Raw genomic sequence first — 20,654 nt, 5'->3', positions numbered from 1 at the left:
GTCTACAACATCTTCCCTCACTACTTGAATAAAACTGCAGTGTAAACACCACATACAATGAGTTTCAATAACTTATGAACATTGGAACAAGAGTAAGCTATTAATTAAGATCATGTCTGATTTGCTTTTAACCTCAACTCTACAATCTTGCATATCCTCGATAATCTTTCATCTGCTTGATAACCAAGAATTTGTCTACCGTTTCCTTAAAAACTCTCAAAGCTGGCTTTTGAGGAATGGAATTCCAAGACACTCAACCCTCTGGGAGAAAACAATGTTTCCCATCTCTGTTTTGAATAGATATCTCTTATTTTTAAAGAATGACACCTTATTCTTCATTCTCCCACAAGAAAAAAGATCCCCTTCAACATCCACCTGGTCCGCTCCCCTCAGGATCTTTCTTTTTTTCAATTAAGTCACCACTGATTCTTTTAAACTCCGGCAGATACAGCCCTGGACTGTCTAGCCTTGCCTCATAAGGCAATCAGCTCATCCCACTTATTAGTCTCGGAAATGTTCTGTAAGCTGCATCCAATGATTTACCATCCTTTCATGAATATGGTGAGAACTACTGTGCACAGTATCCCAGATGCAATCTCACTAATTCCCTGTATAACTGATTGATAACCTTCCTACTCTTATATTCAATACCTCTTGCAATAAACCATAATATTTAATTTGTTTTCCCGATTACTTCTTGTACCTGCATGATTCATGCCTTTCATAGCTCTACAACCTCTTAAAATTTAGATAATAGGCTAGTTCTTTAATCTAGCTCCCAAAATTAACACTTTCCCACTTTGCCAAATTGTTTTCCATTTGCTTGATCTTTGCCCAGTCACTTTCTAATCTGTGTCCCTTTGTAGGCCCCTTATGTCCTCTTCACAACTAATTTTCCTATCTACCTTTGTGTCATCTGAAAATTTAGTTACCATACCTTCAGTCCCTTCATCCAAATTATTTGCATAAATTGTAAAGAATTGAGACTCTTGGGAAACACTATGTTTGACATCCTGCCAGCCTGAAAAAAGACCCACTTATTCCTACACTCTGCTTCGTGTAAACAAGCCAATCTTCTATCCATTCCAATATGTTACCGCAACACCATGAGCTTTTATTTTCCACTATAACCTTTAAAGTGTCAACTTTATCAAATGCCTTTTAGAAATCTAAATGCAGTATCTCTACTGGTTCCACCTTATCTACAGCATACATTATCAAAGGATTCCACAAATTAGTTGAACATGATTTCCCTTTGACCAAAACCATGTTGGCTTTGCCTAATTACCTTGAACTTATCCAAGTGCCCTGTTATAACATCTTTAAGAGGAGTTCTGACATTTTTACCATGACAGATGCTAAACTAACTGGTTTGTATTTCCTGCTTTCTGCCTCTCATCTTTTTAATAAAGGAGTTACAGTAGTTATTTTCCAAACTGAAGGAACCTTCCCTGAATCTAATGAATTTTGGAAAGCTAAAACCAACACATTAGTTATTTAATAGACAATAGACAATAGACAATAGATGCAGGAGTAGGCCATTCAGCCCTTCGAGCCTGCACCGCCATTCAATATGATCATGGCTGATCATTCCCAATCAGTATCCTGTTCCAGCCTTATCTCCATAACCCTTGACTCCACTATCTTTAAGAGCTCTATCCAATTCTTTCTTAAATGAATCCAGAGACTGGGCCTCCACTGCCCTCTAGGGCAGAGCATTCCACACAGCCACCACTCTCTGGGTGAAGTAGTTTCTCCTCATCTCTGTCCTAAATGGTCTACCCCGTATTTTTAAGTTGTGTCCTCTGGTTCGGCACTCCCCCATCAACGGAAATATGTTCCCTCCTGCCAGAGTGTCCAGTCCTTTCATAATCCTATACGTTTCAATCAGATCCCCTCTCAGTCTTCTAAACTCAAGGGTATACAAGCCCAGTCGCTTCAGTCTTTCCGTGTAAGGCAATCCTGCCATTCCAGGAATTGACCTTGTGAACCTACGCTGCACTCCCTCAATAACCAGAATGTCTTTCCTCAAATTTGGAGACCAGAACTGTACACAGTACTCCAGGTGTGGTCTCACCAGGGCACTGTACAGCTGCAGAAGCACCTCTTTGCTTCTATACTCAATTCCTCTTGTTATGAAGGCCAGCATGCTATTAGCCTTCTTCACGACCTGCTGTACCTGCATGCTTGCCTTCATTGACTGGTGGACAAGAACACCCAGATCTCTCTGAACAGTCCCTTTACCTAATTTGATACCATTGAGGTAGTAATCTGCCTTCCTGTTCTTGCCACCAAAGTGGATAACCAGACATTTATCCACATTAAACTGCATCTGCCATGCATCTGCCCACTCACCTAACTTGTCCAGGTCACCCTGTAATCTCCTAACATCCTCATCACATTTCACCCTACCACCCAGCTTTGTATCATCAGCAAATTTGCTAATGTTATTGCTGATACCATCTTCTATATCATGAACATATATTGTAAAAAGCTGCGGTCCCAGCACGGATCCCTGCGGTACCCCACTGGTCACTGCCTGCCATTCCGAAATGGAGCCGTTAATCACTACCCTTTGTTTCCTATTAGCCAACCAATTCTCTATCCAATCTAGTACTTTGCCCCCAATACCGTGCGCCCTAATTTTACTCACTAACCTCTTGTGTGGGACTTTATCAAAAGCTTTCTGAAAGTCCAGGTACACTACATCCACTGGATCTCCCTCATCCATCTTCCGAGTTACATCCTCAAAAAATTCAAGAAGATTAGTCAAGCATGATTTCCTCTTCATAAATCCATGCTGCCTCTGTCCTATCCTGTTACTATTATCCAGATGTGCCGTAATTTCATCCTTTATAATAGACTCCAGCATCTTTCCCACCACTGAGGTCAGACTAACTGGTCTATAATTTCCTGCTTTCTCCCACCCACCCTTCTTAAAAAGTGGCACAACATTAGCCGCCCTCCAATCCTCAGGAACCGACCCCGATTCTATTGAACTCTGGAAAATAATCACCAGTGCATCCATGATTTCCCGAGCCACCTCCTTCAGTACCCTGGGATGCAGGCCATCAGGTCCTGGAGACTTATCAACCTTCAAGTGGCTGCTTCTTACAAGACTCTAAGATGAAATCCATCAGGACTCAGGGACTTGTCAACTCGCAATTCCAACAGCTTACTCAGTATTACTTCCTTGGTAATTATAACTTTCTAGAGTTCCTCCCTCCCTTTCAATTCCTGATCTATAGCTATTTCCGGAATGCTATTTTTATCTTCTCTAGTGAAGATGAACCCAAAATATCTGTTCAATTTGTCTGCCATCTCTTAAACCTCCATAACTAAATCATTTCTATCGGGCCTACAGTTAATTTGTTAACTCTGCTAAATATCTGAAGAAAATTTTCCCATCTTTATAGTTTTGGCTAACTTTCCCTTGTACTGTAATTTTTAGCTCCTTATTAATGCTTTCGTGCCACTTTTTATATTTTGTTCAATCTTCTGATCTGCTACCTATCTTTGCAGAATTATGTATTTTGTTTTTGCTTGTTTTTAAAAGTACTGCAAGTGCAGTGACTCCTTCCACAGTTCTTGGTTTTAGAAAAGTCCTCTGTCCATTTTAGTTGACTATCAAAAAAATACAGAAAATAAAGTGATATGGCTTTTACCATTTTAATTAGTATTCTGTTGTGAAGTCATTGCTAATCATTCTGACTTCATGCTAAGATTACATGCGCAGCTCCCAGGATGTGTCATAGGACAGCAATTAGAAGCATAAAGCATAATCCATTCTTTTCCTTCTCCCCTTGTAAACCAGAGCTGCCTTGGCTCAATTATAATTCACATTTGTTTTTGTCTCTGTCTCTGTTCTTCCTTCTGGAAAATACATTGACTGGCAAAACCACTGGTGAACACTCATTCATTGGTTCATTGGCTCATTCTTCAGCATGCAAGTTGGTGAGGTGTGCTTAGCAGTTGCTATTTATCACCTTTCACAACCTCAGGATGCCCCAAAGTGCTTATAAACAGTTGCATTGTCCCCTGGAGGTGATCTGATTTCAGCGTATGTTTCTGATGAGGCATTCAATTCTTCATGTTATCATAGAATCCTACAGTGTAGAAACAGCCCTTCAGCCCAGCAAGTCCACACCAACCCTTAGAAGAGTGTCCCACCCAGACCCATTCCCCTATTAGCCTACAGTTACCCCTGACTAATGCACCAAACCTACAAATCCCTGAACATGCTGGGCAATTTAACATGGCCAATTCACCTAGCCTGCACATCTTTGGACTGTGGGAGGAAACCGGAGCACCCAGAGGAAACCCACGCAGACATGGGGAGAATGTGCAAACTCCACACAGATAGTTGCCTGAGTGTGGAATCGAACCTGGTTCCTGGCGCTGTGAGGCAGCAGTGTTAACCGCTGAACTGCTGTGCTGCCCCAACTGAGCCACCATGCTGGTGTTAGCTTTTCATTATGAAAAAATACATTTTCTCCTTGCTTTTTTGAAACAATTTTCAAATAAAATTATGCCCAACCTCCTGACCAGCAATTTACTTTAGTTAAGGGAAATATTGCTTCCAATATTTGTTCTTTGACATTTTCAGCATCCGTATTAAATATCCACATAACGAACATGAAATGATCAAAATGTAAATTTCCCGACAATGTTTGGATAAGGTTAATCAGAACGTATCCCGCTTTATCATAAGTGCTAGATTGGTTATCCTAGCCAGAAACTACTCCAATTACCACCTCAACTGTTTGCTTACTGTCTCTATTTCTTTTGAAATGAGGATTATGAAGTATTTACATTCTTTTAGAGACCTTTATATTAGTGGGTCTGCTTGGTTTTCTGTGCAGAGGTATTTCATATATCATGTGGGGTGTATCTGTCTGTATGTTTAAGAATAAAGGGTAAGCCATTCAGGACTGAAATGAAGAAGAATTTCTGCACTCCGAGAGTTGTGATCCTGTGGAAAGTTGGTGCATCCAGTTGTTAGACATAACCAAAAAGGAGCTGGATGTGGCAGTTGCGGCTAAATGGTCAAGGGAGAGATATGGAGAGAAAGGGGGAGTGGGATACTGAAATTGCATGATCAGCCATGATGATATTTAGTGATGGAGCAGGCTTGAAGGGCCTATTTTCTGTGTTTCGATGTGCGCTGCACTTTGTTTAATGGTTCAGAGATTGAACATGTAAATATGGAGACTACTTAGCAGCAACAACCGTGGAAGTTAAATCTTCAATATGTTGAAGGAGAAAGGGAAGGCTTTGTATTTATTTATCACCTTTCACAACCTCAGGATGCCCCAAAGTGCTTTACAGGTCACTGAGTACTTTGGAAGTGCGGTCACTGTTTCAATACACACACTTAAAATTGACACTTCGGAAAAGACGAGGTAAAAACAATGACTGCAGATGCTGGAAACCGGATTCTGGATTAGTGGTGCTGGAAGAGCACAGCAGTTCAGGCAGCATCCAAGTAGCTTCGAAATCGACGTTTCGGGCAAAAGTCCTTCATCAGGAATAAAGGCAGTGAGCCTGAAGCGTGGAGAGATAAGCTAGAGGAGGGTGGGAGTGGGGAGAAAGTAGCATAGAGTACAATGGGTGAGTGGGGGAGGGGATGAAGGTGATAGGTCAGGGAGGAGAGGGTGGAAAAGGAGATAGGTAGGACAAGTTTGGACAAGTCATGGGGACAGTTACTGAGCTGGAAGTTTAGAACTAGGATGAGATGGGGGAAGGGGAAATGAGGAAACTGTTGAAGTCCACATTGATGCCCTGGGGTTGAAGTGTTCCGAGGCGGAAGATGAGACGTTCTTCCTCCAGGCGTCTGGTGGTGAGGGAGCGGCGGTGAAGGAGGCCCAGGACCTCCATGTCCTCGGCAGAGTTGAAATGTTGGGCCACGGGGCGGTGTGGTTGATTGGTGCGGGTGTCCCGGAGATGTTCCCTAAAGCGCTCTGCTAGGAGGTGCCCAGTCTCTCCAATGTAGAGGAGACCGCATCGGGGGCAACGGATACAATAAATTATATTAGTGGATGTGCAAGTAAAACTTTGATGGATGTGGAAGGCTCCTTTAGGGCCTTGGATAGAGGTGAGGGAGGAGGTGTGGGCGCAGGTTTTACAGTTCCTGTGGTGGTAGGGGAAAGTGCCAGGATTGGAGGGTGGGTTGTTTGGGGGTGTGGACCTGACCAGGTAGTCGTGGAGGGAACGGTCTTTGCGGAAGGCGGAAAGGGATGGGGAGGGAAATATATCCCCGGTGGTGGGGTCTGTTTGGAGGTGGTGGAAATGTCGGCAGATGATTTGGTTTATGCGAAGGTTGGTAGGGTGGAAGGTGAGCACCAGGGGCGTTCTGTCCTTGTTACGGTTGGAGGGGTGGGGTCTGAGGGCGGAGGTGCAGGATGTAGACGAGATGCATTGGAGGGCATCTTTAACCACGTGGGAAGGGAAATTGCGGTCTCTAAAGAAGGAGTCCATCTGGTGTGTTCTGTGGTGGAACTGGTCCTCCTAGGAGGCGGAGGCGGAGAAATTGGGAATACGGGATGGCATTTTTGCAAGAGATAGGGTGGGAAGCAGTGTAATCCAGGTAGCTGTGGGAGTTGGTGGGTTTGTAAAAAATGTCAGTGTCAAGTCGGTCGTCATTAATGGAGATGGAGAGGTCCAGGAAGGGGAGGGAGGTGTCAGAAATGGTCCAGGTAAATTTAAGGTCAGGGTGGAATGTGTTGGTGAAGTTGATGAATTGCTCAACCTCCTCGCGGGAGCACGAGGTGGCGCCAATGCAGTCATCAATGTAGTGGAGGAAGAGGTGGGGAGTGGTGCAGGTGTAATTACGGAAGATCAACTGCTCTACGTAGCCAACAAAGAGACAGGCATAGCTGGGGCCCATACGTGCCCATGGCTACCCCTTTGGTCTGGAGGAAGTGGGAGGATTCAAAGGAGAAATTGTTAAGGGTGAGGACCAGTTCGGCCAAACGAATGAGTGTCGGTGGAAGGGTACTGTTGGGGACGTCTGGAGAGGAAAAAATGGAGGGCTTGGAGGCCCTGGTCATGGCGGATGGAGGTGTAGAGGGATTGGATATCCATGGTGAAGATAAGGCGTTGGGGGCCAGGGAAACGGAAGTCTTGGAGGAGGTGGAGGGCGTGGGTGGTGTCTTGAACGTATGTGGGGAGTTCCTGGACTAGGTGGGATAGGACAATGTCGAGGTAGGTAGAAAAGCGTCTGCTTCATGAAGTATGCCCCAAGTATCATTGACAGATACGCCCCCCCACATTAGTTCCTGGGTAAGACCAAAGTCCTGTGGGAAAAAAAGCAATGTCAGAAAGAGAAAATATATTTTTGATAGTTTCTTTCTAATTCCCTCAGTTGATTGTAGCCAGTTGTAAAGATGAAGTGTTTTATGTAACAATATATATGAGGCAATCTTGACCCTTTCAAGAAGAGATCAAGCTCCAACTTGAAGAGAAACAGATGGAAGTATCTCAGCAACCAACAAGATGTTCCAAGGGCCATTTACTCTGGGTAAAGAAAACCGCCATAACATTCACTCGAATCCTATTCTTATGTTGTTTCCTTGTCCTCGCCAATCTGTTACGCTAGAAAGTCCAAGGATGGCCCCCTATCTAGATGCTTAATTATGGATTTTCTGAAGAAGTGGTGGATTTGGGCAAAACTACAATGTTAAAAGATATTCGGATAAGTACCCAAAAAGGAAATATTTTGACGGCTATGTGCCAGGAGCAGGCAGGTGGGACTAGTTTCATTTGGGATTATGTTCCGTATGGACTGGTTAGGCCGAAGTGTCTGTTTGCATGCTGTATGAGTCTATGCTTTTGTACTTATTCTTTTAGCCTCTCAGTCTATCCTGTTTAAAGAGAGGATGTAGAGGTTGTGTAGCCTGGAATCATTCCAGTAACACTCAGTGGATCCGTTTCAAGGTTACTATATAATCCACTAAATGAGGATCAATCTGAGTACAGTGCAGTCTGTGATAAAATGGTGCTCTTTCTCTTTACTGAATGATTCAATACAGCCCCTGAGAGAATGAGAATGAGCCTTTAGCCAGTTTCTATTTACCAGAAAAGAATCAACAAGCTGGACCCTTTTCTCTCAAAGGGAAGACTGAGGAGAAACCCAAGAGAAGTTTTCACGATTATGAACGAGTCTGATAAGGAAAAGCTGCTTTGACTTGTGGGCAAGAGCAGAACTAGGGAACTGTATATAAAATAGCTACAAGTAGATTCTGTAGGGAATTTCAGAAGAAAGTCATCACCCAAAGAGTAGTTAGAAAGTTGGACTTTCTGATGCCAGGAGTAATTAACTCAACAGCATAAATACATTCATAGAGAATAGATTAAAATAATATGTTGATAGGGCTCATTGAAGAGCAGTGGGAGGACGTTCACATACAACAAAAGCACCAGCACGGACTGGATGGTCTGTTTCTGCACTGAAAACACATGTGGGTATACTTGTTGCAGCACTTATCTCTTAAGGATTGATTTCAGTAGCTATTAGCAAAGGGGTGACATGTGAATGTAAGTTTGCTCGCTGAGCTGGAAGGTTCATTTTCAGATGTTTCATCATCATTCTTCACCAGAGGCTCACTGATGATGTTACCTAGTATGGTGATGAAACGTCTGAAAATGAACCTTCTAGCTCAGCGAGCAAACCTACACCCAGAACCTGAACCTGAGCTACAAATCTTCTCAAAACTCAGGTGACATATGAATATATAAAAATAATACATAAAAAGGAAGAGAGAGGTCAAAGTGAACCTGGGCTCTTTAGAAAATTAGTCAAAGAGTGTGGTGCTGGAAAAGCATAGCCAGTCAAGCAGCATCCAAGGAGCAGGAGAATAGACATTTCGGGCATAAGCCTTTTCCGGCACCACACTCTTCAACTCTGGTCTCCAGCATCTGCAGTCCTCACTTTCTCCTTAGAAAATGAATCAGGGGAAATAATTATGAAGAACAAGGAAATGACAGAGGAGTTTTACAAATACTTTGCATCAGTATTTATGATGGAAAAGGTTTAGAAAATCCCCTTAATATGAATGAATATGGGGGAGGAATTTAGTACTATTGCCATCACCAAGTCGTATTAAGACAAACGAGTGGAGGTAAAGGCAGACAACTCACCCGGACACTGTGTGATTCAATGATTCTACTCTATGGTTCTGAAAACTTTCATAAAAAGGTAGTTATAAAAGAGGTAGTTATAGAGATAGTAGATGCATTAATTTTAATTTTCAAAAAAATCCTTGGATTCTGGAGAAGTGCCAGAGGATTAGAAAACTGTTAATGTGACACCCCTGTTCAAAAAGGGACGGAGGCAGCACATGGGTAACTATTGGATGGTTAGACTAACATAAATTGTTGTAAAAATGTTAGATTGCTTATTAAGGAAGTAATAACAGACCATTTGGAAAATCATTATCCAATTAATCAGAATCAGCAAGACTTTCATGCAAGGGAAATTATGTTAGAGTAATTTGAGAGTTTTTTGAGGAAGTCTTGACCAGAATGGTTAGAAGGGAAGCAGTACATATGTTCAGACAAGGTACCTCGCACGAGTTTAAGTCATCAGGTGAGAGCCCATGGTTTTGGAGATAGTATACTGGCGTGGATAGAGAATCTGCTCATGGGCAGGAAACACCAAGTGAAGATAAGGTGTTCTTGTTCAAGTTGGTGACTTGTGACCAGTGGGGTTCCACATTGGTCAGTACTAACTGCAATTGTTCATATTGTATATAATAATGATTTGGAGGAAGGAAGTGATATTTAGGGTGTAGGTTTGCTCACTGAGCTGTAGGTTTGATATCCAGACGTTTCATTACCTGGCTAGGTAACATCATCAGTGGCGACCTCCAAGTGAAGCGAAGCTGTTGTCTCCTGCTTTCTATTTATATCTTTCTCCTGGATGGGGTTCCAGGGGTTTGTGGTGATGTCATTTCCTGTTCGTTTTCTGAGGGGTTGATAGATGGCATCTAGATCTATGCGTTTGTTTATGGTGTTGTGGTTGGAGTGCCAGGCCTCTAGGAATTCTCTGGCATGTCTTTGTTTAGCCTGTCCCAGGATAGATGTGTTGACCCAGTCGAAATGGTGGTTTTTTTCATCGGTGTGTAGGGCTACGAGGGAGAGCGGGTTGTGTCTTTTTGTGGCTAGCTGGTGTTCATGTATCCTGGTGGCTAACTTTCTTCCTGTTTGTCCTACTGTGATAGACTGTAGCCTAATTTGCAAAAATACACAAAAGTAGGTTGAAAGGCAAGTTGAGAGGGATACAAGCAGTTTACAAAGAGATATTGATAGGTAAGTGGGCAAAAATTGGCAAACTGACTATAATGTAGAAAAATATGAAGTGTGTTTTGGAAGATAGAACAAAAGAACAGCATATTATTTAACTGTAGAAAAACTGCAGAAAGCTGCACTACAGAGCGACTTGGACATATTATACACAAAGCTAAAGCAGGTGTAGTAGGTAATCAGGAAGGCTGAAGGCTAATGGAATGTTGTCCCTTAGTTCAAGGGGATTAGATTATAAGAGTAGCAAAGTCTTACCGCAACACTAAAAGGTGGTGAGTCACATCTGGAGTACTGTGCAAAGTTTTGGTCCCCTTATTGAAGGAAATATATCATTTCATTAGAGACAGTTAGAAAACGTTCATTGCGGTGATCCCTGTTATGAAGGGATTGTTTAATGAGCAAAGGCTAAACAGTTTACGACTCTACTCGCTTGAGTTTAGAGGAATGAGAGGTGATCTCATTGATAAATAGAGAATTCCTAAGTAAATGCTGAGGGGATGTTTCTCCTCAGGGAGAGTTAATGCCCAGAGGGCATTTTGGAGTAAAGGGTTATCAATTCAAAGTTGAGTTGAGGGGGAATTTCTTCAGAGGGTTGGGAAGTTTTGGAACATGTTGCCAAAGAGAAATGTGAGGGTCGAGTCTTTGTTTGTATTTAAAGCTGTGAGAAGTTCTTGATTAGTCGGGAATGAAATGTTAAGGGAAAAAGGCAGGAAAGTGCATGTAAGGAATGTTGGATCAGCCATCATTCTATTGAATGGCACAGCAGCCTTGAGGAGCCAAATGACCTCATAGAGTCATAGAGATGTACAGCACAGTAACAGACCCTTTGGTCCAACTCGTTCATGCCAATCAGATGTCCTAAATTAATCTAACCCCATTGTTTAGCATTTGGCACCTATCCTTCTCAGCCCTTCCCGTTCATATACCAATCCAGATACATTTTAAATATTATAATGGTACCAGCCTCCACCATGTCCTCTGGTAGCTCATTGCGCACATGCACTACCCTTTACCTGAATAAGTTGTGCCTTAGGTCTCTTTTATATATTTTCTCTCTCACCTTAAACTTATGCCCTCTGGTTTTGTATCCCTTATCCTGGGAAACAGATACTAGCTATTTACCCTATTATCAATGCTCCTCATTATTTAATAAACCTCTATAAGGTCACCCCTCAGCCTCTGATGCTCCAGAGAAAATATTAGCCTATTCAGCCTATAATTCAGACCATCCAAACCTGGCTGCATCCTTTCAAGTTTCACAACATCTTTCCTATAGCAAGGACACCAGAAATGAATGTCTACTCTTGTTCCTATTTCTTATGGATGACTCTCAGCTAAGATCGATTTGTTTGCTGTGTGCCCATTATCCTTTGTAGATGGGAGGAGGTTGACAATGACTCTTATAGTTTATCTGCATAGGTCAGGGGGGCTATTTGTTGATGTGTGGACAAATAATAACCAGAACATTTTTTCCCATTATCTCTTCCAGTAATGTTGTTGAAAATTCTATGTATATTCTGAGTATGTACATTACACTTACCTAAGCTAGAGCTTTTCAAACTATTTTTCTACTGTGATGCCAATTTGAGGCCCATTGATGAGAACGATAAGGGTGAGGTGAGGGGCTGTAAGAGCAAGGGCCTTTGAGAGTAGAAGCTATAGTAACTTGGTCAGAACTCTGCTGTCGCAATTGCTGCTTCCGAGCTTGCAACCAAAAATTCCTTCTTATGATACTTCTCCGGTACCATTCCTCACCTTAGAAAGCACTGATCTAAGCTGTTCTTTATGTACCATTGGTTGGATTACTTAATTAGAAAGCCATTTAAAAAAAAAAAATTCACTACACTCCTCCACTAGCTTAACACTTGTACGTATGTTGGTGTCATTTGCAGACATGGGGCGATGCTGGTGTAGTGGTAATATACGCCCAGACAAATTCTCTCTAAACATGGCTTTAGATCTGATTATGGGAACTGGTGGAATTTGAAACCAGTTAATAAAAACAGATAATTGGAAGCTGTTGTCAGTTTCATGATCACCATTACAATCCTTAAATGTCGTCAAACCCCCTTTTAGTTACCCTCAGTCTTCTGGGGAAGATCTGGCCTACATGTCTCTCTAGGTCCATAGCAATGTGATTGGCAGTTAACTGCTCTCTGAAGTGGCTTTGCAAACCACTCAGTTCAAGGGCTAGTAGAGATAGACCACAAGTTCTGGCTTTGCCACAACAACCATCCCCATGAAAAGATTAAAAAAAATTCTTCTTGATTGTACTGTTGACACCGCTGTCCAATTCATGAAGGTCAGTGAAGGTAATAGGCCTGGGACTGATATCTGAGGGACACGACTAGTAATGTGCCTCCAGGTTAAACCACATCTTGGCCACAGGATTAGATCCAATTCCTAATCCAGAAGTGCAAATCCATGCTTGTACCACAAGATTCTATCTTGTAATGAAATTTAGCATAAGGGACTTATCAAAGGCTCACTACAAGCCCAGGTTGACAATGTCTGGCAGGTTTCTCTTCTCCAAGGTTCCAATGAAAAAGACTATCACACATGTATTTTATTAAAAGCCACATAGTTTATTTCTAATTGTTTCTTTCCTTTTCCATTAATAGCATGCATCATCTCATTTGTGCTATTTTCTCATGTCACGACTCCTGACTGTACTGAATAATTGAAGATACAACAAAAAGCTCAGAAAGCAGCTGCCCTATTTGAAGGAGCTGTGGCAGCCAAAGTACACTTATCAAGGTCCCTCATCAGCAATTTTGTATTATCCAGATTATCATTTGTGGATGGCATGGTGGCTCAGTCGTTAGCAGTGCTGCCTCACAGCGCCAGAGACCTGGGTTCGATTCCAGCCTGGGGCAACTATCTGTGTGGAGTTTGCGTGTTCTCCTCTTGTCTGCGTGGGTTTCCTCTGGGTGTTCTGGTTTCCTCCTCCCGTCCAAAGATGCACGGGTTAGGTGAATTGGCCATCCTAAATTGCCCATACTGCTCAGGGATGTGTAGGCTAAGTGCAGGGGCAAATATAGAGTAGTAGGGGTAGGGGAATGGGTCTGGGTTGGATACTCTTCGGAGAGTCAGTGTGGAATTGTTGGGCCAAATGGCCTGTTTCCACAGTAGGGTTTCTGTGATCTTCTATGATCTCTTCTATGATCATTTTAGAAATGATATGAGTTAACGGATATGTGTTGACCAGGATACCATGGACCACCTGCTGACTTCTCTTCAAAAAGGTGGAATCTTTAATTCCAGCTGAGGAGAGTGATGGGATCTTAGTTTAACCTGTCCAATAGACAGATATAATAGCAGATCCATACAACCATATTTTCCATTCATGTTGCTTGGCCCTTGCAGTTCTGGTCATTTATATTTGGTCAAAACGTTTGTGTCCTTGGGCCACAAGCTACAACATGCACGCAATGTGAAAACATCCGGTTACTTGATCTAGTTTAACTCTGATCTATAATTCATACAGTTTTCCACATGTGTAGAATGATTGTGGAACTGTCAGAAGCTTAATTTGCATCATTAGCATAATAATTAATTTAGTCCTCATGGGCATTTTAACCAAGTGCCTTTTATCTTGTTTTTCCTTTCTGAAGCTGGCAACAGCACAGCATGTCTTCTGCTATTGAGACCACTTCAATATTATCTCCACACTCTTATTGAGCTTCAGTAGCTCAGATCATACTACCTGACCTTAAAATATTGTTTGTACTGATTTTCAAGAGCTGCCTTACATTCCGCTCATTCAGATTGTCTCCTGTCTCTGTGTGTGGTGTACACATGCTCTCATGATTGATCTCGCAAAATGAGCAAGTGCTAATTAATTTTTCTTAATAAATCTTGTAACTTCAAAAAGGATACCACAAGATTAAAGGCTTTATCAGTGTGTTTGCATCTGGTGTGTATCCTCCCTGACTTTTTGACATGTTTAAAAACTAATGTTTAAATTGTCCTGTGTGCAGTTACCGTTCCATTCAAAACTGTTCTGTCAATATTTCAACATCCTCCACTCGTCACTGTTATGGTGCTTGTGGTTTGACTATAACAAGTGAAGAAGTTCAGGATATACTCAGCAGGTCTGGCAGCCTCTGTGCAGAGAAAAAGAAAAGTACTATTTGAACTTAAGCTGTGTTGAGCCACTGAAACTTACTTTTTGTTGCTGCTTGCATTCAAATAGCTAATTAGTGTCCGGATTGAAACATGAGCAAACTGAGTGGAGTCTTGCGACTTTAGTTTTTGCATTAATGGTAGATGGACTTCCGACAGCAAGCCTGGATCCATGAACTTTCTGGTTAAACTTTCTAAAGGGGTCCAAATTGAAACTCTTCTTAGAAATTGTTGCTTAATTATGTATGGTGAGCAGTTGGCAGTCTTCCTTGTGGCTGCAGAGGTTTGAGTGGTGGTGACCTGGTGGAACTGCATCTGAGAAAAATGCAAGGGGGGATGGGGGAGATCTATCACCCCCTGAAGTCGTGGTGGTCTCAGGAAGGAACTACCATAACTGCCTTGCTAAGAACATTGTAATGTTACACTGTTTGTTACTCCTGCAAATGCAGACGCTTTTTCTCCCATGTTTATTGCTTGTAGACTCACTGTCAGCAACAAATGAGGAACAGAAATCTTTTGTCATACTGAACTGTGTTTGGAATAGCAGCTCAGCATTCCATTCGGGGCGGGGTGCATTCTGGGAAGGCTGCATTATTGATTCTGCAAATCGCCTCTGTTATTGGCAAAAAGCTAGTGCAAGTGTAAAATTTCTCTTGACTGCCTCCTTTAGTACTTTAATTGCATTCTCGCTATTGTGTTTGTTATTGGTAAGATTGCCAACCCATCCTTGATGCGTTCTCTTCTGACACCTGCTCCCCCTCCCCATGTCCCCAGGGTATTGAAAATTGTAGCAATGACACTAACCTTATAATGTTATAACAAAATGTAAATACTGCATCCTATTTCCCGGGTCCCTTGGTCAAAATGGATGACAACACACTAAATCAAAATGCTTCACGGTATGTTCTGGACTTTAAAAAAACAATTATTGATCTGGTGCCTTGCTTTTCAAGGCTCATCCCCTCATTGGTCAGGAATGTGAGTCAGGCACCCAGAGGAGATTTTTGAGGCAGTGGCCAATGAAGTTCTTACTTTTGGGAGCCCCCTGCAATGGAGAATGGGGGGGTTAAGGGCAGTTCCCAACATTAGAAGATCAATAGACACAACCCCTCAAGATGGAAGCACCCTCTGAAGCGATGTGGCACATATTTAAAATCACGGATGGTAGCAGCTGCCAGGCTGCCATTGTGGAGAGTGCAGCCTCTTTGTAGGACAGTCAGTGGTCAGAGTTGTGACAGTAGTGGGTAGGTGAGTTTGATACAGAATGGATCAGTGCAGTTCCCACTCCACCATCCCTGTTTCCCTTCACCTTTACTAAATTCCAGCTTTCAGCTGCTGCCAGGGTCCACATACCAATTAGAAAAGTCCCATTGCAGTGTTTAGAGTGACCTTAATGGACCCTTTAATTTACAGGTATGTAGCTGTTGCCTCACATGCTCCCTCACCCAGTCTACTCTCCATGAAAATTGCTCAAAGTTGGGAGTGTGGTGGGAGACTGGCACTTGGAGAGTAGCAGGAAATTGTGGGTCCTTCTATCTTCAGAACTGATTGAAAATTAACTGAAATGTTGTTGGATGCCACGAAATAACTCACTGATGTATTTTTTGTTTTTCTGCTTTAGAGAATACATTTATGACATTGATTGAAGGAAGCACTATTTCTTACTCATTTTCGTCTCATCCTCCACTAATGGAAGCTAGTCACCTCATCCCAGAAAACATGTTGATCGCTGGGTCAGAAACAGTTCCAGGGCTGGTTGCACCTTCTAAACCGACAAGTAAGTTACGGAAACCATTGTACTCACTGGCTGCAGCCAACTTTTGGAGTCCGCGATGATTTTAGATTTTATTTTGATTACACTCATGCACTGACGTGTGCTGTGCCCAGAAAAAGGTACTTTGCTCATTGTCTGCTGATGTTTCAGCCTGAACTGTCTATTCTGCAGTTTCTTTGGTAGTTGCAGTTTTGCAGACCTCCTCTCATTTATCTGTCCACCCTACAGGCACTCTGCTTGTATTCCTGATGAAGGGCTGTTGCCTGAAACATTGATTTTACTGCTCCTCGGATGCTGCCTGAACTGCTGTGCTTTTCCAGCACCTCTAATCCAGCATCTGCAGTCATTGTTTTTACGCAGTTTTGCTATTGTCTTTCAAGGTGAGGAAGGCAAGTCCTGAGTCTATCTCAGCAGGAATGGGAATCAAATCCACACTTTCTGTGCTATTCTGAACTATGTGCTAGCAAATGACCTGGCCCCTTAAATTAAATGTCTCCACCTCATTCCTGTAGCCCGGGATCTTCTGCTGTTTTTTGGCAGCTCTCTCACCTTGGTCAAACTACAATAAAACCAAGCCTTTTTTTTCTATTCCTGGTAGATTTTGCCAGATTGGCTGATGTTGACCTATTATGAAGAACTGCTATTTTCTCAGGTAACAAAGAACAAAGAAAATTTACAGCCTGGGAATAGGCCCTTCGGCCCTCCAAGCCTGAGCCGATTCAAATCCACTGTCTAAACCTGTCACCCAGTTCCTAAGCATCTGTATCCCTCTGCTTCCCAGATATTCATGCATCTGTTCAGATGCATATTAAATGAATCTACTGTTCCTGCCTCTACTGTCTCTGCTGGCAACGCGTTCCAGGCACCTACCACCTCTGTGTAAAGTACTTGCCGCATGTATCCCCCTTAAACTTTTCACCTCTCACCTTGAAAGCATGACCTCTCGTTATTGAATCCTTCACCCTGGGAAAAAGCTTATCTCTATCTACCCTGTCTATACCCTTTGTGATTTTGTAGACCTCAATCAGGTCTTCCCTCAATCTCCTTTTTTCTAATGAAAACAATCCTAACCTACTCAACCTCTCTTCATAGCTAGCACTTTCCATACCAGGCACCATCTTCGTAAACCTTCTCTGCACCCTCTCCAAACCATCCATATCCTCTTGGTATTGTGGCAGCCAGAACTGTACACAGTATTCTAAATGTGGCCGAACCAATGTCTTGTACAATTTTAACATGACCTGCCAGCTCTTATACTCAATACCCCGTCCGATGAAGGCAAGTATACCATATGCCATCTTGATGACTCTATCCTCTTGTGTAACCACCTTCAGGGCACAATGGACCTGAACTCCCAGATTTCTCTGCTCATCAACTTTTCACCAGACTCTTCCGTTTACTGTATAATTTGCTCTAGAATTAGACTTCCCAAATGCATCACCTCACATTTGCCTGGATTGAATTCCATCTGCCACTTTTCAGCCCAACTCTCCAGCCTATCTATATCCTCCTGTATTCTTTGACAGTCCCTTATGCTTTCTGCTACTCCACCAATCTTTGTGTCATCTGCAAACTTGCTGATCATACCAACAGTGCCCTCTTCCAGATCATTTATGTATCTCACAAACAGTGGCCCCAGCACTGATCCCTGTGGAACACCACTGGTCACATTAGATTAGATTACTTACAGTATGGAAACAGGCCCTTCGGCCCAACAAGTCCACACCGACCCGCCGAAGCGCAACCCACCCATTCCCCTACATTTATCCCTTCACCTAACACTACGGGCAATTTAGCATGGCCAATTCACCTGACCTGCACATCATTGGACTGTGGGAGGAAACCGGAGCACTTGGAGGAAACCCAAGCAGACATGGGGAGAATGTGCAAACTCCAGACAGTCAGTCGCCTGAGTCGGGAATTGAACTCGGGTCTCTGATGCTGTGAGGTAGCAGTGCTAACCAGTGTGCCACCGTGCCGCCCACACCTTTCTCCATTTCAAAAAACTACCTTCAACTACTACTCTCTGTTTCCTGTTGCTCAACCAGTTCTTCATCCAACGAGCTGGAACACCCTGCACACCATGTGACTTCACTTTCTCCATTAGTTTGCCATGGGGAACCTTATCAAACGTCTTATTAAAGTTCATGTATATGATATCTATAGCCCTTCCTTCAACTTGGTCACTTCCTCAAAGAAATCTAGTTGGTAAAGCACAATTTCCCCTGCATAAAACCATGTTGCCTATCACTGATAAGCCCATTCTTTTCCAAATGTAAATGGATTTTATCCCTCAGTACCTTCTCCAGCAAGTTTTCCACCACTGACGTCAGGCTCACTGGTTTGTAGTTACCCAGAATATCCCTACTGCCCTTCTTGTACAGGGGGACAACATGAGCAACCCTCCAGTCCTCTGGCACCTCACCTATGTTTAAGGATGCTACAAAGATATCTGTCAGGGCCCCAGCTATTTCCTGTCTCGCTTCCCTCAGCAACCTGGGATAGATCCCATCTGGTCCTGGGGATTTGTCCACCTTAATAACCTCTGGCCTACCCAACACATCTCCCCTACTTATGTCAGCGTGATCCAGAATAATCAAACTTCTATCTCTAATCTCAACGTTCATCATGTCCCTCTCCTCAGTGAACACTGATACAAAGTAATCATTCAGAACCTCACCCATTCTCTCAGGTTCAACACAGCCTTCCTTCTTTATCCTTTAGTGGACCAATCCTTTCTCTAGTTACCTGCTTGCTTCTTATATAAGGATAAAAAGCTTTGGGATTCTCTTTAATTCTTCTCACTAAAAGTATTTTATGATCTTTTTAGCCCACTTGATTCCTCGTTTAAGACTGGTCCAACTCTCCCGATACTCTTCCTGGCCCATTCTTTTCTTAGCTGCCTGGACCTTATGTACGCTTCCTTTTTCCTCTTGGCTAGTTGTACGATATCTCCTGTCATCCATGGTTCATGAATCTTGCTTTTCCTATCTTTGCTTTCAATAGGACATACCTATCCTGCACTTCCCTTCAAATAGCTGTGTCCAATCCACGTTTCCAAGCTCCTGCCTAATTTTGATATAATTGGCCTTGGCCCAGTTTAGTACTCTTCCCTTAGGGCCACCCTCATCTTTCTCTAAAGTATTCTAAAACTTACAGAATTGTGGTCATATGTGGTGGTACAAAAGAAATCCCCCACCGCGACTTCTACCACCTGGCCTGGCTCATTCCCCAACACCAGGTCCAATCTGGCCTCTTCCCTCGTCAAACTATTGCTGTACTGCTCTAGAAAACTCTCCTGGATGCTTATGACAAATTCTGCCCCATCCAGACCTCTGACACTAAGTGTATCCCAGTCAGTGTTGGGAAAATTAAAATCTCCCATCACCACTACCATGTTGCCTCTACACCTTTCCTTCATCTGTTTACCTATTTGTTCTTTTACCTTCCGCTCACTGTTGGGAGGCCTGTAATCCAGCCTCAAAAATGTCACTGCATCCTTTTTGTTTTTCAGTTCCATCCATAATGCCTCACTACTCAAGCCCTCCATCGTGTCCTCCTTTAGCACAACCGTGATAATCATCCCTGACCAGCAATGCAACTCCTCTCCCACTTTTACTTCCCTCCCTGTCCTGTCTGAAGCATCTATGCCTTGCCTTACAACAGGTCTCTGTGATTGCAATAATGTCATGCTCCCAGGTACCAATCCAAGCCCTAAGTTCATCTGCCTTACCCACTATACTCCTTGTATTAAAGTATATGCACTTCAGGCCACCAGTTCTTTTGTGTTCATCTGCTCTCTCTGCCTACTCCTACCCTTATTAATGTTAACTTCATGATTCTTATAGTCTCAAGTTTCCACCTCGCTGTCTACTTGTCTTCTCTACTGGTTCCCAGCCCTCTGCCACATTCATTTAAAACCTCCTCAACAGCAGTCGCAAAAACTCCCCCAAGGACATTAGTTTCAGTCTGGTTCAGATGTAGACCATCCAATTTGTAATAGTGCCACCTTCCCCAGAACCTGTCGCGGTGTCCAACAGATCTATACCATCCCTCAAGGCATGTGTTCATCCTGCTTATTCTTTCATTTCTACGCTGGCTAGCATGTTGCACTGGTAGTCATCCCGAGATCACTACCTTTGAGGTCCTCCTTTTTAAGTTCGGTCCTAGCTCCCTGAATTCTGTTTTCAGGACCTCATCTCGTGTTTTACTTATTGTTGGTGCCTATATGCACCAAGACAACTGGCTGTTCACCCTCCCCTTTTAGAATGCTCTGCAGCCGATTGGTGACATCCCTGACCTGAGCACCTGGGAGGCAGCATACCATCCAGGAGTCACGTTTTCAGCCACAGAACCACCTATCTACTCCCCTCACAATAGAATCCCCTGTGACTATGGCCCTACAAGTCTTTTTCCCGCCCTTCTGAACAGCAGAGCCTGCCACAGTGCCATG

The 20,654-nt window shown here is 43.0% G+C and overlaps 1 protein-coding gene across 10 annotated transcripts in view; it reads left to right on the top strand.

The window, feature by feature from the left end:
- The window catches only part of nphp4 (nephronophthisis 4), a 431,145-nt gene that overhangs the window by 127,805 nt on the left and 282,686 nt on the right, over positions 1 to 20,654 (top strand). For all 10 annotated transcript variants that reach the window (XR_011962716.1, XM_072586737.1, XM_072586731.1 and 7 more), the window contains exon 5: positions 16,049 to 16,204. Coding sequence is in view for 9 of the 10 variants with exons in the window: in XM_072586737.1 (XP_072442838.1) it covers positions 16,049 to 16,204 (156 nt within the window). In the remaining variant the exon portion in view is untranslated. The remainder of the gene's footprint in view (positions 1 to 16,048; positions 16,205 to 20,654) is intronic.

This window comes from Chiloscyllium punctatum, chromosome 16, assembly GCF_047496795.1.
Source record: "Chiloscyllium punctatum isolate Juve2018m chromosome 16, sChiPun1.3, whole genome shotgun sequence".
In the NCBI taxonomy this organism is placed as follows: domain Eukaryota; kingdom Metazoa; phylum Chordata; class Chondrichthyes; order Orectolobiformes; family Hemiscylliidae; genus Chiloscyllium; species Chiloscyllium punctatum.
This window is presented reverse-complemented; position numbering and strand designations above follow the sequence as displayed.